This window comes from Crassostrea angulata, chromosome 7 (assembly GCF_025612915.1).
Source record: "Crassostrea angulata isolate pt1a10 chromosome 7, ASM2561291v2, whole genome shotgun sequence".
In the NCBI taxonomy this organism is placed as follows: domain Eukaryota; kingdom Metazoa; phylum Mollusca; class Bivalvia; order Ostreida; family Ostreidae; genus Magallana; species Magallana angulata.
This window is the reverse complement of record NC_069117.1, coordinates 56054434-56080659: the sequence shown is the minus strand read 5'-3', so window position 1 is coordinate 56080659 and position 26226 is coordinate 56054434. Positions and strand designations below refer to the sequence as shown.

The following is a 26226-nucleotide window of genomic DNA, read 5'->3' as shown; positions in this document are numbered from 1 at the left end:
TTTTTTAATTTAAAAAGCACTGTATATTAGAATATAGAGATGTTTGGGTTTTTAACTTCTCTTCATGTAAATGGTAGTTTATTGCCCTTGATATCATATAACAAAGTTTAATGCAGTTTAATGACCTAATGGTTAATTTGTTGACCATCCATCCTCCTTAATTCCAAAATGGTGTGAAATAATAAGAATTTTTTGTCTGCCAGGTACAAACTCCGGTTGGCTAACATGATGTTCCAGAGTATTCGGGTCATGGAATGTGAGTTCGCATGTCAGTTTGCATATCCTTTCAAAGTAAAGGGAAATGACCTGATATTGAACCCAAGAAAATGTAGCCTTCGTTATTCTGTGTGTAAAGTTTTATCAGCAAGAGCAAGGAAACTGATCAGTTTGTAGAATTTTACAGGTGGGATCTTTTTTGCTTCCATGGTTTTGATTTTTATAATCATTTTGAGATTGATTTTGGTTATTATTTTGTATCTTTTGAATCAATTTATTTAGTCCATGATAACACCTGATGTTGGTTTAGCATTACATTTAAATTTCAGAGATTATTAATATATAAACGATGTATAGTGCAAGCAAAAGACTGCAAGCTGTTCGACGACAACTTTTGCATATGGATGAACAGTACAGGAATGGTTTAGACATCGATGAAGACAACTCGATGGTAGAGACCGAAAATTGTCAAGATGAACCAAAGGACTTGGTGGAAAAGGTAATATTTTGCTATAACGTATACATTTGCAGTTCTAATTTTTTTTTAAATTGATTAGTTGCCAATAAATTCTTAACTCTAAAGTGAAGTTAGTAAATTTTTATACCTATTATCGCTTATTTTTTATGTGCAGGACGTAGTAACACTGTTTCAACTCACTGATATATATCTTTTTAAATTTTTACATAATTATAAATGAGTTCCTAAGTCAACTGTTCCCTCCTCTTTTTGGTGGTTTTTTTCCTTCATTTTTAAACGATTTGTCTTAATGGAACTTAATTTGAAATTGATGACTTTGCTAATTTTAACTAATTTTAATTTTAAATACTTAAGGAATATATAAACACATTATTTATTTTGATATTTATCCAAAAATCTCGAGTCATCTTCGTCATTATAACGACTTTTCACTCAAATGCAAATTTGAACATGATTACAATAAAAGGACAATTTATCATGTTCTATTGTACAATGTTTACACCACGCTGTGAACTTTGGGAAAAAATGGGTTCTGTAGAGAGTGGAAATAAACATGTCCGCTAGAGATAAAGAATTTGACCTAGTTACTGTAATGTCAATATACTTTTGTCCTTGTACTATATTTCTGGCTAGTTTTTTTTTTCTAATCAAATGAGCAACTAATGAGTATGAAATACAAATAGCTAATAGAGGGTGCATATAGAAGTCTTAAAAATTAACAATGCGCCGGATAATTGTGTCAGTGTCAAATTGACAAGATACAGTTACGGGAGAAAAAAACATATTTCCTTTAAAAAATAATATCCCGTGGGCAAAAGTATCCACATGATCCAGGGAAGAAATATTTTTTGTCCAAATTTTAGAAAATTCCTTGTAAGGATAAATTGATGAAATAAGAGGCTATAATCTCTTTGAGCAATCATTTATCATGCCAAATTGGATATTATTTTGTAATCTGCATCTGAAGACTATATGCAAACTATATGCATAATACCACCTGACCCTGACATCATAATCCGGTGTAATGAAGAATAATGACCCCCGTAGAATAATGACCGGGGGTCATTTTTCGACGTAGAATTATGACCCCCCTAGCTGAAGAATAATTTAATTTTTCTGAAGAAAAATGACCCAGGGGTTATTTTTCTTCATGTTAAGGTCAGACGACACGTTCCTCAATTTTAGATAACTTTTTACAGGAATATGTTAATGGTCTATTACTACTTTGACGTGCCTTCTTGCAAAAAATTAGGGTACCTTACCAGGCATTTCTGCAAAATACTAGAGTATGCAATATCCTATATAATCTTCTTGAAAATACACTTGAATTGCTGATATAAAGATAAATACATCTACACCACAGCATAATTTACTATAATAGAACTATATCTCCGCCGGGGCGGGGCTTCGAACTCCCGACCTCTAGAACTTATACGCCTCTGGCAGTGAGCGGTCACGGTTCTAACCACTCGACCATCTAGACACATAACCACATCCAAGTAAATTTTAATCATTTTTAAAGTAATTATAAAATTAATTTTTTTATTGGAACTCTTTATTACGAGGAGATACAAAATAGATTCTCGAGGAGCGTGTCGTCTGACCTTAAACATAAAGAAAAATGACCCCCATAGAAAATGACCCCCCCCCCCCCCGTAAACATGAATAGAAATTGGTTACACCGTATCCAAGAAATGACTTTGAAATTTACTTAATTTTTCACTCTGTTCAACTGCTTTTGAAGTTATAAACACCGAATTTGTAAATAAATCGCTGTATAATAGTTTTTCATATCCGTAGCAGGCACACACAAAACACTCTTATATTGTCACAAATTGATTTTTAACAGTTACGTCACTTCTCTCGTAGACATACGGCGGGAAATGACGCAAATAAAGAAAGATTCATACACAATGAGGATATTGTGTGATAATTAACGAACAATAATCATGAAAGAATAATTGTTGTAATAATATAAGCAATATTCACTGGTGAATGAATTGTCAATCTTAGAATGATACATGTATATATCTTTATGGAAAAAGACTAAGGGGACAAGTAACGTAGGAATATGAATTCTTCTTATTTACATTTCTTGAGGAAAGTGATTTTTAAAAAATCATTTTGCGTTAGTTTTGTTTTCTTCTACGTGATACATGAACATCAATATTTTAAACATTTGTTGTAATTTTGTATTTGGGATCATGAATAGACATTATTCTTTTAGAGAAAATGTGTGAAGAGTACCTGACTATAGTAAATCTTAATACATAATAAACACTGATCGATTATAATAAGAAAAGATTGTTTCTAAAAGCGTTGATAAGAGGTTATGGCCCATGTTAGGGGTTTATATCCCCCCTTGATTTTCATCACACGATCTTTATTGTATCCAAAGTTACCAATGCTCATACAAACTATTGATGCATTAATCATCTTGATATTAACTAAACTTACTAAAGTAGGCCGACGATAAAGTAAAATATATTTTCTGTACGAGTACTCTCAGTGCTTTGACGATTTTCCTTATTGGCTATTAACATCTACTGGCGTAATGGCTGCTTTTAGTGCCCACTTACTTCAGCTTGGTTATAATGCCTACCAGTGGAGTAAACTTTTCATAATTTTGGTTTCATCATTAATTCCGCGTGATGCACTTGCATACCCAGCAGTTTGTAATAGTGGAAATCCTCAATGCAAGTATAATTCAGGAAGAATATAAAAGATGCGACGGCGAAGCGTGAAGATGCGAAGACGAAAGTGCCAAGTTGCGAAGGCGAAGAAGTGATACTACTATCGCTTCTTTGCCTTTGCAACTTCGCACTCTCGTCTTCGAATCTTCGCGCTTTCGCCTTTTTAGCTCACCGAGACGAAGGAAAGGGGAGCCCGGCGTTGGCGTCCGGAGCTGGTTAAAGTTTTTGGTGCAGGTGCTGTATCTAAGCTATTACTACTTCACCTAACCTGAATGGATGGTGAGTCTTATGATACAGATGCACCTGACAGGCATGGATGCTGAATCAGAGCCATAGGTTGGGGATGCTTGAGGAGGTAAAGGTTTTAATTGCTGGTGCCCTCTGATGATGATATCTTACTTATTACTGGTCCTAACTTCACCAAACTTTCATGGATGGTGCATCTTATGATACTGATGCACCTGACAGCTTGAATGCTGAATCTGAGCCCTAAGTTTATGATGCTTGATGAGGTTTAGTTTTTCGGAACAGGTCACATGTTTTATAGATGATAGCTTGCATAATTGATTTAACTATATTATAAATGAAACCCAGAGGTTGCTTCAGATGCAGAACCTGATCTCCATTATCAAGGATGCTAAAGAAATCTCCTACCTCACTCAAACCTGCTTGATAGATAGATGTAGTTGTTGTTAAATGATATAACATGATTCCTATGATAAAGTATTGTATGATATGAAACACTATTGTTTAATAGGATACAATATAATACCATATGTTATATTGTAAAACGTTATATGATACGATATAATATTGTATCATTTTTTTTATATTTTATGATATGATATTGTATCATGATATTGTTCTGTATAGTATTGTATATTATGATACAATATTGTATAATATTATATTATTTTATTTATTAATTATCAAATCACATTATACTATTACATATGAAATTGCAATATATAATATTGCATTCTATGCTATAATATTGTATATTCTATGATATTGTATCATACAGTATTGTATAATATGATATTGGTTTCTGTAATATAGAATTAGATCAAATGAAATTGTATATATGATAATGTAAAATTATAAAATATCGTATCATACGATATTGTAAAATATGATATTGGTTTATATGATATATTATCATATAACATGAAATTGTATTTTATGATGTTGAAATATATATTATTGTATCATAGGATACAATATGTATAATATAAGTGTATTATATAATATTTTATTTTATTCCATGATAGTGTATCATTTAATATGATACAAGGTTGTATCAAGTTATATTGTATCATATAATACAATATCATATTATTTATCAAATATGATACAGTATCATCCAATACAATATCATACTATATTATACAATATAATAACACATGTTTCAATGTTATGATGTTTTATTGCAATATGATATTGTTTCATATAATACTATATTGTTTCATATAATACTATATTGTATTATATTTTATGATCAAATACAATAATGTATAACACAATACAATGTCATATCATACGTTACAATATCATATCTCACAATTTTGTACGGTATTTTATGGTATTATATGATATATATTGTAAGTATGATAGGATGCAAATTTTTATTTTATATTATTGTATTGAATAACATATGATCATATGATTATCATACAATTTTTTAACAGATGATATATGATAATGTGTCAAAAGAGAATCCATGAATATCCAAGATCGTAAAGGATGGTTTTCATATAATATGATAAAGGTGGTCTCATAAAGGTGATGCCTCATAAAGGTGATGCCTCGTCTCGGTGAGCTTTGTAATCTGTAAATTACCTACGTTTTATAATTGCGGAGCTCTCTATCGTTTAAGTTCCGAGGCATATTTTGGAAATTTTATTTTTATAAAATTAATAAAATTAAATTATTCAGGGGGATAGGGTCCGGGCCCCCTCTCCCCTTTTACTGCGTGAAATTCTAAATATTGAATTTTCCCGGGGGACGGACCCCCTCTCCCCCCCTCTAGATCCATGCATGAGCAAGGAGTGTCGCATAATGAAATTAGAATGTTACTGTGTTTGGTTCACGGTAAACAGACGGCTGGTAAGTGATAGGAGTCTGGAAGTGCATACATGTATGTACACATTATGGTGGACATTAAATTTTGTGTGGAGTATATACTGATTAAGCATAGCCAACACTGTTAAACATATATATATCACATGTACACATTAAAATATTTATAAACATTCATAGTAAGCGGGATGGCCTAGCGCATGCGTACCAATAATAGCCTGGATCAATCGAAAAACCTTGGCGAGTACGGTGCTTGCATTAAATTCTATGTAATCGACCGAGACTTGCTGAATGCAATCAAAACGGCAAAGGCGAAAGTGCGAAGATGCGAAGGCCAGAGTTCGAAGTTGGGAAGATCCGCTAGTCGTATCGCTCCTTCGCCTTAGCACTTTAGGCATCACATTTTCGCGCTTCGTCGTCGAATCTTCGCACTTTTGCTTCTTCGCCTTTGCTCTATCGCCTTTGCAAATTTACTTCGCATCTTCGCCCTATATTAAGGTCTGAGTGGCCCTATCGGAACACCATAGATATATGTAAATGTAATTGTTAAAGGGGCATGGTCACGATTTTGGTCAAATTCTATTTTTCTGTTTTCATTATTTACAATGCTTAAGGAAAGCATTTCTACTGATCAAATGAAATTTGAGGGTCAGTTGTAAAGTTATAAGCAAGATACAGGGCTCACAATTCTTTGTCATGCAAACAAGGCTCGTGCCCTGTTGTTGTTTACATAGGTTCAATATACCAGTAAAAAATATTTTTCAAGCTGATTTGTCTATCTTCTTATTCATTTTAAGCATAAATAAACAGTTCCTTACGTAAACACATTCATTAGGTCTCAAATAAGAAATTTCACTTCAACATTCAAAATGTAACGAATGACAAATTCTCTAAATTTTGGTTGCCTATTAAAATTGCCTTACTAAAGCATTGTGAACATTAAGATCGGAAATTTTTTGGACTAAAATCGTGACCATGCCCCTTTAAGATGACAACCATACCCCGATGCAATACGTCAATGTCTTGTTATAACGGAAGGATTTTTATTTTCTAAGCTATACCCCTTCTTTCACTTTAAGTTGATTTGAATATGAACTAAAATTTCTGTTACTTTCTGTAAACTGCAGCAGTAAAAATTACAATAGTGTAAAGACTATTTCACAAATACTAAAAAATATACTGAAAAACTTTAATCTACAAGGGGGTCATTATTCTACAGGGGTCACTTTTCTTCATGTGGAGTGTGCTCATTTTTATGAAAATGACACTTATTCTTCAGGCAAAGGGGTCATTTTTCTACGTAGAATAATGACCGGGGGTCATTTTTCTGCGTAGAATAATGACCGGGGGGTCATTATTCTACGTCGAAAAATGACCCCCGTTCATTATTCTACGGGGGTCATTATTCTTCATTACACCGGCCGTGTTAGTTTTAAAACAATATGGTGACGCACAAGCCATTGCTTTACCAAAAACTGAATATTTATACGATTTTTCCATATTTAATATCTCATATCAAAATAAAAACTTCTAAAAATCAAGGTTCAAAAGAAAATAAATCCGGTTATAAAGGAAAAAATAAAATTATTCATTTGCGCAACACTTACATATTGAGTTTTTTTCTTTCCACTTCATCGAGAATGAAAATACAGCCTACTCCGGATATATTGAAATTCAGGGTACCATGCAAATTATTTCAATATATCCGTATTTCAATATAAGCGAAATTTACTGACATGAAGCCGCCATTTTTTGAAAGTTCAATCCTGATGTAAGCATAGAAAACGAAACCCGAACACATTATTTGGTCATCATATATCTATTATACAGTGAACAGATTACATGAAATATTAGTCCTTGAAAGTTTGATTAAAATTATATCTGCAAGTTTTGTAAGATTCATTGTGTTTACTATCTTAAACATCATCATAATCTCCGATCGCATTCTTTTATGTTTTCGAGAAAAATCACCAGACTCAAACGATTCAAATCAGTATTGCTAAACGATGCTTGTATATCATCATAAGTGTACTCGCGATAATCAACACCCTTAGCTATTTCGAATTTATGCTTTGTCCTTTTATTATTTTAGCCATAACTAGTTCGTATTTAGTGTCCGAAGATAAGGTTTTTCTTTTCCATGGAGTTTCCATATTGCGTCTAGCCTCAATACATCCGTATACGTAAAAACAAAAAATTCAACAGTGAATAAAATTTACTTTTTAAAAGAAGTATAAAAACACACATGATGAGAACTTATCAATTCACACCTTTGTATATCAACCGGTCAGTCTGGCATAATTACTGTCACCAACCGTGACGACAGCCGCCAGGGAGTACTTCAATATAACCGTTATAAAAACAACTAATTATCACCTATTGGGACCCATCAGTGGCTTCAATATAAGCGATATTTCAAAATAACCGATTTCATTATATCCGTAATATCAATGCAAATAAAATGAGAGGCAAAAACTGGGGATTTATTTCTATTCCAAAATAAGCGGAATTTCAAAATAAGCGATTTCAATATTAAGTGGAGTAAGCTGTAATAGAGTGCAGCATTCAGCATAAACAAGCGACCTCTCAATAAAACTTGATGTATTCAATATTAACTTAATTCTTGTTTTTTACCCAGCACATCGACTTTATTGTAACAATTTTACACAGCAACTTTTCCGTCCCGTTTTTATGTAGTAAATATCAACAAATTGCTTTTTCCCGTAATGTTTAATCACTGATTGATACATCTGATTTATATACAAGCTCACTTCACCAAAATTAGCATACGTTTCAAACAACTGAGGGTATTTAAAGGCCTATATATAATCTTAATCCGGAAAAATCGTACCTTATCTATTTAAATTGTGTCTATTTATAATAATCAGAGGGTGGGGGCATTTAAATCGGTGGATCGATTGGCGCGTTTGCTGAATATTATTTCATGCGTTATTATACGTCTGCGACCTTATTCATGAAGCATCCGTAAAATAAAGGGTCCGTTTACTCCTCCGCTAAATTTTCCGTTATACTGTCACATATATTGGTATTCCCGAAACATCCATTAAACCTTTCGCTATCGGTAAAACTTAACGGACGGGTTAGATGACCTGTTAAACGGGCACTGTGTGATAAGTAAATAGAAAATTGACTAAATAAAGTTTTAATTTTACATTCCCTTTAAGTTGGAAAATAAGCAATCACTCAATTTACTCAAAAGAGTGAATTATAAAGAAATTTTGATTATTTTTTTATGCTTCCAATGATAAACTGATCAGAGTCCACTTTGCATGAGGAGCTCAGACTTGCTTTTTGGTTTTTTCTTTTCTTTTACAATTCATGTTGTTACATTTAATGCATTTAAACATCAAAAGTCTGTGATCAGTACAATTTAATATATGAATCCCATACTGCAACAATTTGTGAGGGGGTAATGCATGAGCCGTCAGTCAGTCAGTGCGTCATCCGTCAATAGTTGTTTTTTTTTTTGGGGGAGGGGGGTGGGAGTTGTTACTAGTAATTTTTGTCAATTTATTTTTATAAAACGCAGTTGTTCTTAAATCACTGCATGGAATTTCACAAAACCTTTCGTGTATATTGCTAGAAATTTTGATTTCATATTTTTTGTTTTACAATTAAGGAAAAACTATACTCACTTTGCGGGTGTGTCCTGTATAAAGGCAAGGTACACAAATTGCTTGCATTATTTTCTTATATTGACAAAATAACAATCCAAATTTACTATGTGAATTTGAATCCCGCCTTTATCCAGGCATGTATGTACAGTTCCTTTTCTGAACATTAAGGAAACGGATTTAGTACTCAATGTAAGTACCATAAGCCATGCGTGTTTTGTTTTTTTTGGGGGGGGGGGGGGGTTGGGAGAAGGGGGGGGGGGGGGGTTTGGGTGTTTTAATTCAAACTAAATAAAATCACATAGTAAAGTTACTGAAAATAGGCCTTGGATCCCTCTTCCCTACAAGCAAATTCAAATATCATAAAATATCTCTCGTTGATATTTTTAAATACCTCAGGGTTCAAACGATGTTCATTTAGAAGTATGAAAAATTTCCAAGACTTCTCAGTCGAAACGCCCCTGTTAGCTTTTCAGGTTTCAATACAATGCTAAAAAATGTGATGTCTACGGGGATTTTGTATTGCAGCAAGCCCGGATAATAACGTTGAAAAATTGCGCGATGTATTCCGAGTGTATTCCAAATTGAGAAAAGATTCCCCATTATAAATCTCCGTAAGGAATCTGAATTTGTTCCTGTGAATTTTTCCGAGTGAAAGATGATAATGTGTCAATGAAATTATTTGAAAGTTATCCCTTTCAACTATTTCAAATGCTATTCTTTCACAGGTGTGTGTATTTTTATCAAAAATCGTCCAAATGTGCTGCATAAATATCTTGGGACAGACTATAGCCTAAAGAGAAAATGTATAAGTGGGTATATTCAATGAATCCATCAATGCTGTATCTTCCAAAAACATTCAAATACATGTAGATCTAGATCTACTGTTTGTGTGCTTATTTATATATATTCCAAAGTTCTATGACATGGTGTATATATCAGTTCCTCTTATTAGTCCCCTACCGGTTTTCAGCGTAAAGGACTATAGCTTTCCTCTGCGTCCGTCAGTACGTATGTCTGTCCGCCCGTCCGTCTGTCCCACTTCAGTTTTCCACACTTTTTTCTGTATGCGTTTGCGGAATAATATGAAATTTGCTGAACAGCTTAAAAATATCAAACTACAGTTCAAATTTACACTTTTGTAGCTTCTGTTTGACATATTTTCGAGAAAATAAATTCTTTATATTCCAATTATCGTGCATTACTTGGACCTTCTAACAAACAAATAAGTTCTGCGAAATAGTGACAAGCATTGTGTTGTAATCGACAGGGTTTTTTGTATTATTATAATCGGGTTCGTTATCGGATTGGTCTGTTGATTCGGGGTACAGAAGACGGTAAGAAATAATATTCTGCATAACAGTGCATTCTTTTCACAAATTTCTACAAACCGGTAGGGGAAGCGTATTGCTTATGCAATACTCTCAGGATGCTTGTTTTAAGAAATGATAGTTCACAATCTAAATGTTTATTGTTGAGTTTAAAGAGGAGACGACAGCAGGATGATTTTTAAGAGATGTCGTAGATTGGGACTCTTCAAGAAACTCTCTTATAACACTCAAACTTTCATTAAGTTGATATATTTTAATTACGGGTCATGATGATCATACTGTTAAATTCTATTCAAATTTAAATCATGCATATTTTTTTTAGAATTGGGCAAGTGCTGTAAATTTTCGTCTTGAAAAAGAATTAACGTACGCTAGTTTTACATAATATTATATCAGGAATTATCTTAGGTTCCCAGTATTAATTCATTTCAGTATCTTTAAGGAACGAAAAGGTTTCCTGTATAAAAGGCAGCACAGAAAAATAAAGAAAACTTCGATATTTAAGGAATTAAATCACGATACCCTTTCGACCTCTACTGCACGTTTCTTGGTAATTATTTTCAATTCAATTCAATTCAATTTATTTTCACTCAAACCGTCAACATGACGGTACATGAGGTACACATATATATATATAAATATTTACAAATGTATGTATAGAGTCAGAGGTACATGTACAGTACAAATTAGGGAGAAAAAAAAATATGAGAAAAAAGTACAAATGTTCAAGGAGGACAGACTGATTCAAAAATTTCATTTATAAATAAACAGAGTCTTTTGAGTTTTTTAAATTTTAAAGTAGACAATAATTCACAAAATTTAAAAGTGTTTGGTCTTACACAAAATCTAGGTTCCAAGTATTTTTGTCTAATACATGAAAGAGCATTACATTCTAATATAAAGTGCATTTCATCGGCTATTTGATTTTTATTACATAATGTGCAACATCTTTCATTAAGAGGAATGCCTAACCATCTACCAGTTTCTACAGGAAGTCGGTGATTCGACGTACGGAATTTAACAAGAATTTTTTGAAGTTTTGATGGCAGAATACTCAAATATTTTTCATATCCAAAAATAAATTTGAAAGTTCTATATATATGACCTTTTGAAGAATTTGCAATATCAGCCGACCATTTCTGCACAAACTGGTCTTTAAGCCTTTGCTTGACAGCATTTGTAATCCAATTAACATTTACAGTACATTGTTCATTCCAAATGTTTGAAAAACCACACTTATTAAAAATAGAATGTATACAATCAATCCATGGGTTTTTAGAAAAGTCATTATTATATTGATTCAATAAGTATTTGTAAAGTATATGAACAATTTTATTTTCTGGCCCGGTGAACAATTTTGCCCAGTATGAAACCATACTAGTATATATATTAACAGATAACGGAAACCTTCCGGTTTCTCCATAAACCATGTATGATGGGTTACAGCTTTTTAAATTCAGTATATGTTTCAAAAGTTTCAAATGAATACGTTCTATAGTTTCTATATTTTCAAAGCCCCATACTTCACATCCGTATAATAATACCGGCATTACTACTTTATCGAAAAGGTCTAACTGACACTCGACAGGTAAATTAAATTGCCTTATTTTCCTAATGACCCCATACATAGCCTTCTGTGCCTGTTCACAGAGATGTGTTTTTGCTTTTCTGAAAGACCCTGAACGTGAAAAAACAATTCCAAGGTATTTAAACTCTTTCACATTTTCAATTATTTCATTTCTAAAGTAAAATTCCCTTTTTATCATTGGACCTTTAGAAAATACCATTATTTTTGTCTTATTTATATTAACCGTTAACTTCCATTGCTCACAGTATAAATGAAACTCGTTCAGAGCATTTTGTAAATCATCAGGCGTTTCAGCAAGAATTACAGTGTCGTCAGCATAAAAAAGAATACATAGTTTAAAATACATAAACAGTTCATCCTCTAAAGGTTTGGTAACACTCTGTAACCCAATTATATTTTTATCAATCATGAACTTTTCTAAGTCATTAATATATAACGAAAATAAAAATGGCGACAAATTTTCACCTTGGCGTACTCCAACATTACAGCTGAAAAATTCGGAAGATAAGCCATTCATACTAATTTTTGACTTAACTTCCATGTACATGTTTTTGATATAATTAAAACATTTCCCATTTATTCCATTTTTGATTAACTTACTCCAAAGACCATTTCTCCAGACAGTGTCGAAAGCCTGTTTAAAATCAACAAAAGCACAAAAAAGTTTTTTCTTCATGGACATAAGAGTATGGGATAAAAACTGTAGTGTTATTATATGGTCTAGAGTTGAATAGTTTTTTCTAAATCCTGCCTGGCTTTCGCTGATAACGTCAATCTCTGATGCATATATCTCTAATCTATTGCTTAATATACAAGTAAAAAGTTTTCCTAGGCAACTTAATAATGTAATCGGTCTATAGTTCTCAGGATGTGTTGGGTCGCCTTTGTTTTTATACATGGGTTTCACAATACCTACAAGCCATTCATCAGGAATAAAACCATTGTCAAAAATAATATTAAACAACTTGTTATATAAAGGTAGAAATAAAGAAACTGTTGCCGAAATGTGTTCATTAAGCACCTCATCATACCCAGCGGCTTTATTATTTTTGAGTTTCTTTACGGCTTCTAATATTTCTTCATCTCCTATGGTACTGTTAAGAATAGCATCAGACATTTCGATTTCAGCATTTGATAAAAAATCACTATATTCTATATTGGGTTCATCGTCATTTTCACAATCATTAATACCTCTTAAGTAATCAAACATATTATTAATATCAACAGCACACTTATTCGATGATTTTGATGTATTTAAGATTTTCCAATATTCCTTGGAGTTTGTAGAGCGCAAGTTCTTAAGTTTTCTAGTTAAATCCGTTTTGTAACCTTTGATGTATTTATCTATTGTGTGCTTGTATTTTTTACTCATTTCTTTAAGGTTGTCTTTGTTTTCAGATGACTGACATTTTTTATGAATACGTTTAGCCAAATGAAAGTTCTTCCTTGCTGCTCTACATTCTCCATTGAACCATGGTTTCTTGTTCATTGTATTTGTATTATCCGACGAAAAGTTTTTATTATTTTTTAAGCCAAATGTTATTCTAGCTGCTCCGGAAAAAACGTCACATAATTCTCTGGTAATATTGGTAATATGTCTTCGGCTAATGTTCTCGCCAAGCATTGACAAATCGTGTAATTTGTTATCAATAGATATTACAGCTGATCTATCGATATTGTTACAAAAGTCGTCCGCTTTACCTGGACACCATAATTTTACACTTGGGTGATTTTTGCCTATACAACTGTGGGTTGGTTCCTTATTACAATATGAAAAAAAAGAAAACGATATAGGATTGTGTACATCTGAATGAAAATTGCAAAAATCAGTGACATCAAAGTTCTGTAAAATTCTAAATACATTCGTAGTAGCTAGAACATAGTCCACAGTACTACTGTTTTTACAAGTTGTCCCGCCTATATTTTTATCACTGCCAAATCGGCTATTAACAATGTAGACTTCATTATTTTTACAAAATTCAATTAACTTATATCCATAATTATTCACAATGGTATCTTGAACAATTCTCTTAAGCGGTATATTATAGCTTTCAAAGACCAATGCCCGTTCAACAATATCGGGTTGAAAAATATCTGTGCATCCATTTAGATGCGCTAGAAAATCATCAGAAATAAAGAAATCATTCAAATGACCAACTCTGGCATTAAAGTCGCCCATAAGACAAAAACATTTAGATTCATTTGTAATATTAATTAACTCTTGTTCTATTTCTATAAAACAGTCGGGTGATGCATATCTACTACCTTCAGGCGGTATGTAAACAACGCCGCATAATAAGTCGTCAGTGGAGTTTAGTAACATTTTGTCTAATTTAAACCAAAACACATATTTACAGTCTGTGTTAATTATTTTTATATACTTAACAATGTTATCCCTGACCGCCAAGATGATTCCACCAGAGCGGGTATTTGTAAGTTTACGTCTGTTTCATGAATGTTACATATCCTGGTATTTGAATATTATCACAGTCGTCGGTTTTGGTTTCAGTGAAACCTACCACATCATAATTCGTAATAAAGTCTGTGAATTCTTGATAATTTAACTTATTTTTTACACCACATACGTTTAAGGAAAGAAACTTAAGATCACTCGTCGCAGTCCGTTCTCCCGCGGGTCCCTATTTACCAGAAGGAGTTGATCCTTGGCGTTGTCTTTTGTTTGGCTGTCGGTCACTTCGGGGTGTCTGTTGACTCGCATGGCTTGGTCCAGTCTGTCGCGTAGATGCAGTTTGACGGGCGGATTCCATAGGTAGAGTGTAAATCTCTCCCTCAATGTACAGGACATCGCGGACCAGCTTAGCGCGTTTTTTCTCTTTCTTGGCCTGACGCATACACAGGGTAGAGCTTTTTTCTCCTCTCTTCAATTTCCGGGGGATATTGTTCATTCACCCAGACATTTGATCCTTTCAGCTTCTGTGCCGCATGTGTTCGGATGAACTCCCTATCCTTGTAATATGTAAATTTGGCCACAATATTTCGTGGGTGTTCATTAAATTCGTTCCATCTGCCCATTCTGTGAACACGTTCAAAAGAGATTTCACATCGTCCCATTTTTTCTTTATCTCCGCTAATGTCCTCGGCACAACCGACGTGGCGTTTTCTGTACCTCCATCCAGACCATTTTCTTTTTTTTTTGTTTGAGATACTGTCGCTAAAAATAAAGAACAATACCCGCATGAATCATTAAAGAAAGCATATGCACCTTTCTTTAAAGAAATCAATAAACTGATCTTAAAAGTAAGAAAGATTAAGTAAATTATTGTTCGTGTATGTTAGGACGTTAAATAAAAGAAATAGCCAAATCGTCCTCTTTAGGATATTTATGATTATTTTGTGCATTCCGTGATTTTCCTTTGGTTGCTGTAGATTTCGACCAACCGATTAAAGGAGTGTGCATCGGTAACCGTCTGTCTTCCATCAGTGTCTGTTAATTTTTTGAAAGTCTTCCATCATTGTCTGTTAAATTTTTAAAAGATGCTGTAGATTTTGTTCTAATCTGGTATATTACGTATTTTAATATGGTTTTAACAATCGGTTGTTCGTTTTGCATTAAAATCTTTTCTCCGCTTTCTGCCGCCTATAAGATGAAAAAATCAGCTTGGAAATGAACGCTTATCGGTATATTGAATTAATGTAAACATAAAATATTACACGATCCTTGTTTCCATAACAAAGAATTGTGAGCTCTGTAATTTGCTTTTAACTGTTCGAGTGACACTTAAAGTTTAGTTGATCATATTAGAAAATAATGCATTACTGAAGCATTGTTAACAATAAAAAATAAAAGATAAATGATTTTTAAAAATTATAATAAAAGAAAACATAGTTCAGTTGTTCAAAAGAACATATTTAATAGTTTAAGGTTGTTGGTTACCTTTTATTCCTGTCTGGGTCTCAGGCTTTATCGTTAGAATTGCTGGTCACATTTTATACCGGTCTGAATCGCAGTATTTACTGTTACCGGCCTGAGTGTCAGACTTTACCGTTATAATTGTTTGTATCCTTTTTTCTAGGTCTATGTCTCAGGCTTTACTGTTACATGTGGAATTTCTGGTCCCATTTTATACCATCTTGATCAACAGCTTTACCGTTATAATTGTTGGTTACCTTGTATTCTGGTCTATGTCTCAAGCTTTTCGTTAGAATTTTGGGTCCCATTTTATACCGATCTAGATCAACAGCTTAACCGTTATAATTGTTGGTCACCTTTTTTTTTACCGGTCTTGGTCTCAAGCTTTACCGTTAGAATTTTATACCGGTCTGAATCGCAGGCTTAACTGTTACCGGTGTGAGTCTCAGGCTTTACCGTTATAATTTTTGATAATACCCAAGCTTTACCGACGGAAATTGATTTTTATTTGAGTTCCAGTTCGGAGGTACAACCCCCTTATTTGCACTGCTTCAATATAGAGTGAGAACCTAATTTCAAAGGAATTTTACTTTGAATTTGTTTCCACAAAAAACTTTTTTGCCTTATCATAGATCGAAATAGCAAACTTGACTTTAAACTATAGGCCATGAAATTCATATCAAAATATTTACGTTTCAGATCGAGAAGCCCTTGGAAAACAGTCAATTTTTTTTCTATATTAAAATAGCATAGAAGTATATTTTGTCAAATCTGTACTGCAGGTCCCTTGACAGTCTCAATATTTTGGTCATTTGTAGAATCTCTCTAAAGGTTTCATCAATTCTTCGGCGTCAGCTACTGCCCACGATCAACAAAACTGTGGCAGCGTGGACATCGAAAATGTTTTAGGATCAATTGTAGACTGCGGTTCTAGCGAAGATATTGACAATATTCCTCTTTCGGAAGAGCTACGGAGCGCCATTTCCAACATGGAAGATCTGGATGATGTAAGATTCATTGAGATTTGGTTTGAATCCTTGGATTACAAACCAATCTTACCGACAGACTGACTATTGGCCATAAACTGACCAATACACGGAATCAGGAGATTTGAATCTTTCAATTTTAATTCAATGCCTCCAAAACGATAATATTATGCCAAATAAGGTTGTTTGAAACTATCAATTTGAATTCAATGCCTTTAAAACAACTGAATATGATGAAAAATTCAGCTTATGACCAGTGTGTTTTAAACTGTAGGTGGACTGCCTGATAGGAAATGTAATAAACGCAGTACAAGTGGACGCCTCCTTTGACCAAAATTTAGAAACGCTGGAACAATCTGTCTCATCACCCGTAAGTGTTCAGTTTTCAGCAAATACATGTACATGTACATTGTTGAGCCTTATTCATTTTTTAATCGTTGTAAAATAAAAAAAATCAACAATGTATTTATACGGTTAAGTTCAATGAACAAAAAAGTCGATGTATTCAATTTCACTGCATTCCGCTGAACAAGTTTAGAAAGAAGATGGGGGAATAAGATGGCGCAAATGGCCATTCGGTTTAGTAGTGAAATACAATTTTAAATTTATTTTTCCCCAATTAAATCAATTCAGATATATTATAATACAACTTTGCAAAAGCAAAATTTCTAACTTTAGTCAGTTTTTAATATATTTAACCAAAAAAAAAAAGAAAAAAAAAATATTGTCGGAAATTTTGCTGGTATCGAACCCGTAACATAAAAACCCTAGATTTCAGGGTGTCCGGTCAAGTCGTACACAGACCAACTCGTATACAGGTCAACTCGTATACAAAATTTCCGCATAAAAAACGCAAGTCAACTCGTATGCAAAAAGATTCCCGTATACCTAACCGAAAGTCAACTCGTATACAAAAAAATCCCGTTACAAAACAGAAAGTCAACTCGTATACAAAAAATCACCATAATTTGAAAGTCAACCCGTATACAAAAAGTTAGAAACAAAACGTAAAAGTAATTTAAAAGTAACTTAAAACACTTGGTTTCTTGTTCTTGTAATAAAATTTCTTTATATATTGCTTCCGTAATTCAGCGTAAATAGGACATATAAGAATAAAATGGATGTTATCAACTTTTACAAAGATTGCAAAATTCATACATGTATAATTGTGCATTATCATTATTAAGGTATCCGATCCATAATAGCCTCAGATTCAATGAATCTGGGTGCATAACAGATATGTATGGGCTTAATACTCAGTATACTTGGACATAATTTTCCTATTTAAGTATTCATATGTAAGAGTGGAATGTGTGCTAATTAATGACCTTTTCCTTTTTTGGGAGAGTTGTCCCCCTTTGCTTTTATTCTATAAAAATTAATTCTAAAAAAAAATACACGGTATATTAAAAATTTATTTTTATTAGTGTTTGTATTCCTAATGATAAAATACATCTTTCCACCAAAGCATTTTTTGATATTCGTAGTAATTACTTTTTTATTTTAAAAAATGTGCTTGTCTCCATAGACCTTAATGCAATCTTCATTAATTAATTACTGCTTAGTTAATAATATTTTTGAAAATTTCTCTCGGTAAATCTTTTTCTACTCTTAAATGCTTTCTTTAAATATCAAAGTATTAAATACATGATGAATATTCAAGGTTGGAAAAATTTGGTCCTAATATGGATCGGATACCTTAAACTCAGTAACGATGTGAAATTACAAAATAATTAACGATAAAAATTTGTGTCAATCCAATCATTATTATTTGGTAATTATTTCTACACATCAAAGCAATAATTGTTAAAACAACAAGCACGGTGTTTCTTGCTTCTCCAAACGGATGACTTCTCAAAGACTAATTAAGATACTCCTCATTATTTTGTTTGGGAAAAAAAAATCCAACTTTCCGCTTTTATATATCATTTCCCAAACTTCTTCCAACATGGTACGACACCTGTGTGTTTCCTGTCGACGAACTGTAAGTAATATACCGTTGATTTATAAGTTAAAAATTTGTTTATCCATATAATGAGTGAAAAAAGAAAAGTGAATATAAAAGTCACATTATAATATATTTTGTAGTATTCGATAAAAACATATTTAAAATTAAATAGACAGATATACGGCTAGCAATCTATTGCCTACTTAAAAAAGACATACTGGTTAATTAAACTAATTAATATTGGAGCTGAATTTTAATTTTTCATATCAATATTTCATTGTATATGAATGTAATAAATCCAGTAATATATTTTAGTCTTAATGATTTAGCTACAGCACCTACACATGTTCACAATTACATTTAATGTTCATAACTAATTTTTTGTATACGAGTTGACTTTCGGTTTAGCATACCTATTTTATATGCGGAATTTTTTGCATACGAGTTGACTTTCAGTTTTTTATGCGGAATTTTTTGTATACGAGTTGACTTTCGTTTTTTATGCGGAAAATTTTGTATACGAGTTGACCTGTATACGAGTTGGTCTGTGTACGACTTGACTGTAAATCTATTTCAGGACAGTCCTTTGGGAAGGCTGGCGAATTATCGACAAACATCGTCAATAGCCAGTGGGAGTGGCCAGAGTTCACTAAAGGGCAGTGCCCAGCAGTCCATGACATGGGACCAAGAGGAAAGCTGGAGAAAAGACAGGAGAAAAAAAGATAACCACAATATAAGTGAGTACTCATTTCATTTATGAATTATTGGGTTCTTTTTATTTGGGGGGAGGGTGGGCTTTTTGTCATATTTAAACAAACAATATGTCATAACAAACAACACATCATATCATACCAAACAGAATAAATTAAAAAAGCTTGCACAGAACGCAATTTTTATCGGGAGGGGGCACAAGCAAAATCTTTGTTTGCAATGGAGCGAAGCGATTACATTTCTTTACATTTCACTTATAAAATTTAACATTCAACATTTAATTGGTGTTTTTTTTGTTTTGGGTTTATTTTCAGTCGAGCGACGCAGACGATATAACATTAATGACAGGATTAAAGAAATAGGCACACTTCTACCTTCCAGTATCCCACCGTAAGAAAATAGTTTATATGTTTTTAAATTGTTTATGATGATTTCCAAGGCACCTCTATCACGATTGAGGGCAACAAATCTAATTTATATACCAAAAAGAATAATTTTACAGATCACACCAGATACATTAAACATGTGCTTTTCCGCCAAGAAGATTTACTCGATCGTCGTAACCAATCCTACCCCAACCTCCCCTTAACCCCTCCCCAAAAATCTTCTCTCTGCCCCTTGTTCTTTTCCTATGGAATCTCGCTAATTTCACTAGTATGTTAACAAAGTCATTTTTAAGATACATGTACATGTAACAGCGTGTATGGTGTTATATGGGTACAGTAAATTTCATTTTTACAGTGACCTAAAAAAAAACAAAGGCTCTATCTTAAAGGCGGCCGTGGAATTCATTAAGGAGCTGAAGAGAGACAATTGCAAGGTGCACAAACTGGAGGAGAAGCTGCGAGTTATGAACTCCAAACATCAAAAACAATTGTTCAGAATTTTTGTAAGTACATGCATGAAATGTGATGATAACGAACAGAAGTCAAAACCAAAAGTAAAAAAAAAAATACAAAACAGTCGGAGAACAATCATGGACCTCTACAAAAATTAAAAGTTAGATCAGGTGCCTTGGAAAAGTAGGCATCCTCCGCTGACCAGTCACACCAAGAGTCAAACCAAAGTCAAAACCAAAAGTAAAAAAAAAATACAAAACAGTCGGAGAACAATCATGGACCTCTACAAAAATTAAAAGTTAGATCAGGTGCCTTGGAAAAGTAGGCATCCTCCGCTGACCAGTCACACCAAGAGTCAAACCAACCGTGTGCTCTTTGTCGTAATCCGGAAAACGGAAAATCGGTAGACAATTCGGTGGATAATAATGAACTAACAATAAGTAAGCATTCGACCTAGCCGAAGATTATATTTGCTATTCTATTGTATCGACTATAGAACTTACGAAATAATGACTTCATATCAATTGTTATTAAATGACTATTAGTATTTTGAAAGCATTCATACTGATCATGAAATAAATGTCAGTTACCTAAAGGCTATAAATGTATTCAAACCAGGCACGTAGCATCGTTTTTGAAAGTGGGGCGGAGGGAGGGGCAAACTGATTTGTATTCAAAATCTGTAACGCTCTTATATCATTTTTAGCTAACCTGAGCTGAAAGCTCAAGTGAGCTATTCTGATCGCATTTTGTCCGTCTGCCCGTCCGTCCGTCCGTCTGTCCGTCTGTAAACTTTTTTACATTTTGAATTTCTTCTCTAAAACCACTTATCCAATTTCAACCAAATTTGGCACAAAGCATCCTTATGGTAAGGCAAATATAATTTGCAGAAATGAAAGACCTATCTTTATTCAAAGCTGAGAAAACCTCGAAACTGTAGAAAAAGGGGGGTGCATTTTTAAAAATCTTCTTCTCAAACTACTGAGGCAAATTCAACGTAATTTAGCATGAATAATCCTAATGGGAAGGAAAATATAAATTGCAAAAATTATGGGCTAATTCTGTTTCAAATCTGAGTTATTACGAAAATAAGAAGGAAAAGGCGTGTTTCAAGCAATTTATAGCATCCATGAGTTTTGGTAAAATGGGTAGGCATGACCGGGCCAGGGCAAAACAAAAGATTCACAGTTATTAATCTGCCAATCTCATTAAAATTTCAAGATATTTACTGACCAGTATATTTGTATTCACTGTAAATATTGCTGCAAAATGATGCGTAATTGGAATTGACGATTGCCGATCTGCCCCGGCTTTTATTATGCCCCAGCCCGGGTTTGCTTACCCATTTTACCAAGACTCGTACTCCATAATTCTAAAACGAGGTTCTTTGTTTAAAGCAGCCATGACACTATATGATAAACGGGTCGATCTGACAATGAAGAATTTGTTTGTTGTGCAACAGTTCGTGTACGAAGGGAATCTTTGAAACATGCAAAATACATTGGTACCGATTTTGTGAAGTAAATTGAGGCTAAATATTTCAATGCGTTGACAGTTTTCACATATGACGGTGGTGTTAGCTTCTTGTGATTTTCGTTTCGTTTTCATTTATGCTTTGCGTTAACCTGGGAACTGTCGCTTGTATTTCCTGATTTACTGTTTACCTGCGCAAATTAAGCATTTATGTATTAAGAAAGAACTAAAATGCAATTCATTCAGGCTATCGGTAATTCGGTATCATCTTTTGCGTAATGGTAGAATAATGCAATATGTTTTGTTGTGATGGTCGGCATTTTCTCGAGTTTATTCTGTTTAAATAGAGTTTAATATCGCTGACGGAAATATGTAGGTATATACATGTACATGATTCATTTTGAAAAATAAATTGTGCTCTTTATTTGCTATAGTGCATGTTTCTTGTGTTTAATTCTTTACAATCTTACAATTAAAATTATCCTGGTTTGTAGCCATTTGTTATTTTTGAAAAAAAAAATGAAAAATAATGGGTAGGCCATAGTAAATTAGAGTGATGTGCCTGTCAATACGGTAACATTGATTTTTATAGCTCTTTAACATGTCACGTGACAAAATTTTTCATTCCAGTGTATTCATCAATCAAGAGTGAGTAAAGTTATAAAAGTCACGAGTTTACGCGAGGTAAACAACAGTCATTTAATTATAATGGACAAGACAAATTAAATTGTTGAATATTTTTAATTTGAGAAATTGAGCGCATTGAGGTGCAATTTTCTTCTTCACATATATACATGTAGGATTTTTTTGATAAAATACAATAACTATTATATTTTTAAAAAAAATTACAATAACTAGTAAGTAGTTGAAGAAAATGTACCTATATGCTCTCATATATTTTGATCGCTTTATTAAGTGGGGAGGGGGCAGAACGAAAATACAGGGAATTAAAAGTTATATATAACAGTGTACCCCTACCAAATATTTAGTTCTATATTTTGCGTAGGATTTTCTTATTCTGTGTAAAAACAGTATTTCATGAAGGTACAATGTCAAAGATTACGTGTATGCAAAAATAAGTGTTAAATTCGAATACTTTACAATATTTTTTTTTTTGTTATTCTACCGAGGGCCACATGGCACAATATCTTTTGAACACCCATTGCTGCTCAGGTGAGCGATGTGGCCCCATGGGCCTCTTGTTTCCCATTTGCTATCGATAGAAGAAATGAATTTCACCTAGAGCACGTTCGCAGTTTGAAGCTTAAGTATCCATGCTTTAGATCTGCACATTCATTTTGCAAATATGTTGACCGTTTAAATCTTGCACTAGTACTGTAGTTCAAAAATCACGAATCTTTCATTTCTCAGACACTTTCCCCCAATAAAGCGCACTAAACAAAGTTTATGGCCGTTCAGGTTTATATCATTCGCCGGTTAAAGAGCTTTGATATTGATAAATAAACAACTTGTACAAATTAACATTAGACTTGAAAAAAAAATAGACAATGAATTCCCTTTTTTTTTGGATCCCGTGATTTCTTTGACACATATCACCATATAAAATTGATGTGCTATTTCAAAATTCTGTGTATTGAAATATTTTGATAAAGCATGAAGAGCTTACATAGGAATGCTTACATCAATGAAAGATAATATGGTAAACAGACATTAAGTTAGATCAATGTTCAACGACGGCAAAGTGGGGCCACAGTCCAATTTAAAGTTCAATATAAGAAACAAAGAAAATGATTTTAAAATTAGATCAACATGGACTCATTTTAAATATGACATCTTTATGTATAGATAAAATCCAATTTACAAAGTGTAAGCTTAAAGAACACCTGACTATCAACAATTGTAATAATTAGCCAACTTTTATCCTTACATGTGAAAAAGGTATGCTTTATTCATTTATATTTACAGCAACTGGAACTAAAAATCAAACTGTACGGTTTAACAGAAGGTATGGATGACGTCAAAACAAGGAAAAAGAAGCCCAAACGACGCTTGTCAGAAATAAATGCCATGGTGGAGGGATTTTGCAAGCAAAGTTCAATGTCCCTCCTGCAACAAACCGAAGAAAAAAAATTACCAAAAAATGCAAGCTGCAAAAAGAACAAATTATCTAAATTTGGGGAACAAAAGTGCAACCCAAACATCAAACAAGGATTACGACAACACCTTAGTAAAAAGATGACCGCAGGAATGCAAGCAGACGACAAACAATTTGAAAAGTCCGATTTTTTTCGTGCCGAAACTCAATTTGAGGTTCAAGAGAAAACACCGCTTATGATGATCAACAAGAAAAATGAGCAAGCAACAAAAGATACCCCAAAAAGTCACCCAAAAGAAAATAATTCTCTTGGAACAGATAAGAACAGTAGTGTTGTTGCGCAGAACATGGAAGAGGTCATAGAGCTGACAACGGAGCAATGCAACATTTTGCTGGATTTGTTAGAGAACCAAGGTAGTGTTAATGAAATCTTGATCAACAGCGAGGATATGATACAACAGGGAAGCTCCGCTCCAGTGAGAGAGTGTTCGGCAGAACAAGACTGTTTGTCTCCAGTTTCCAACACTAGCAACATGCTCGAGAATTTGTTGCGCAGGTCAAGAAGTAGTTCCGACTCAAATTGTTTGGAAGATTCAACAGAAAGCACTGCGGGTCTACAATAAATGGTAGATAAAAGACGGTTATTTGTTTAAAATCGTTACGCACTTTTTTTATATAGAAACTTACATAGACTCTCAGAATCTCCTGAACCTGTATTTGATTTGTAAATTTCTGCTCTTTGTATCTTTGTATCTTTCTACTTTTTATAAATATGTAGTTCTTAGTGTCGGTATTGGTACTTCTTTATTGTTTGTCGCTAGTAAAACCCCATTTCAAATATTGTTGAAATTAACGTGCGAGTATCAATTATTGCCGAGTACCCATTTCGCAATTGTTATAAAAATAACAAGATTTCTGCTATCTATTCGTTGTTTTTAGCTAACAACCAAAATAAAACAAAAATAGACTTTTAAAGACACTATAAGAGTTGGGAATGAAGAAAATTTAATCAAACATCTCGGAACTCACTTTTAAGTTAACAAAGCCTACGAAAACGTATCTCATTTGTATCCGTGCGATGACTCATGGTACTGAATGTTTGACTTGTAATCCACTTTGATGACAGGGCATTTTTTGATTAGGTCCAAATTCGAAGAATATTTACCTCCGTGTTATGATATTTAACAAAAATAAACAAGATACCATTTCTACTACACAATATTTAAGAAAGAAAACCGAGCGTCTGCTTGCTTGTAAGTAGCAATTTTGTTTCCAACCTGACGCGGATCAAAGGTTAATCCACACGCACCTGCGGTGTAAATCAGAGGCGTTGCTATTAACTTTCACACACATTATTTCTTTTACTGGACACACTAAAACTAAAAAGCTAATAAATAAATAAACAATGCATTTATTTAATTTTTTAATTATTTGTCCCGAGACATGCGAAGCACATTCTCCTCCGTTTGTGTGCAGGCGGTCGCAGGGACATCGAAATGAATATTGCTTATTCATGTAATATGATTGAATTGCGTTTATTACATATTTTTTGTGTTATATTCTAACATTGTATCTTATATTGTTACATTCTTTCAAAATCTTGCACTTTTAACCGATGAATTACTGGAAAATAACGAAAAGAAATGAGGGGCAATAATGGGTACCCGAACCCGAATTGAAGGTCATGGACAGTGTTTAATTTTAGCCCAAAAAGTGTCGATATTGATGAGAATAAAATAAAAATTATTCCTCAAATTAAATAAATGAACAGTGCAGAGATTTGCCTAGAAATTTTTACAAGACAGCTTAAATGTAGAGAGTAATAGTGTATTTTTCGGCAATAATGGGTACTCGCAGGTTACAAGTTATAATTACATGTAATCGGAAGCAGTTTTCTGTATTCATAATAAATGGAATCTACTTTTGTATTTTTCTATTGTAATAGTGTTTCAGTTTTGTTTTAAAATGTTTCCGTTCATGATAATTCTTTAAAATTCAACGTTTGTTTTTTCTAAACTGCCAAAGTTATAAATTAAATTACACTATTAGATCTTGCTAATTATATATATATATATATATATTGCTGGGGTCTTTGAGTAAACTGGAATCAAAATTACATATATATCAAGTCAAAACTTTCATTTTATCTTAATTCATGTAAGTTTGAGAAGTCAACAACAAAGATAATAGATTATAATTGCTCATACATTTATATTTGTTCATGCTTTCAACAATTAAGTTTAAAGTTCTAAATAAAAACAGATTGTAAAACAAATAATGATTTACAAAAACGTTACTTTAAAACTATTAAGTTGTTTACAT

General features: G+C 33.0%; 1 protein-coding gene across 1 annotated transcript; it reads left to right on the top strand.

Annotated features, from left to right (window-relative positions):
- The first annotated feature begins 565 nt into the window (after window positions 1-565).
- On the top strand, window positions 566-25801 carry LOC128155209 (uncharacterized). The gene is made up of 7 exons (XM_052816809.1): window positions 566-715; window positions 16710-16898; window positions 17152-17247; window positions 19403-19562; window positions 19851-19926; window positions 20278-20425; window positions 23775-25801. The coding sequence occupies exons 1-7, from the start codon at window positions 566-568 to the stop codon at window positions 24525-24527; spliced, it is 1572 nt and encodes a 523-aa protein (XP_052672769.1). The 3' UTR covers window positions 24528-25801.
- Window positions 25802-26226: the final 425 nt, after the last annotated feature.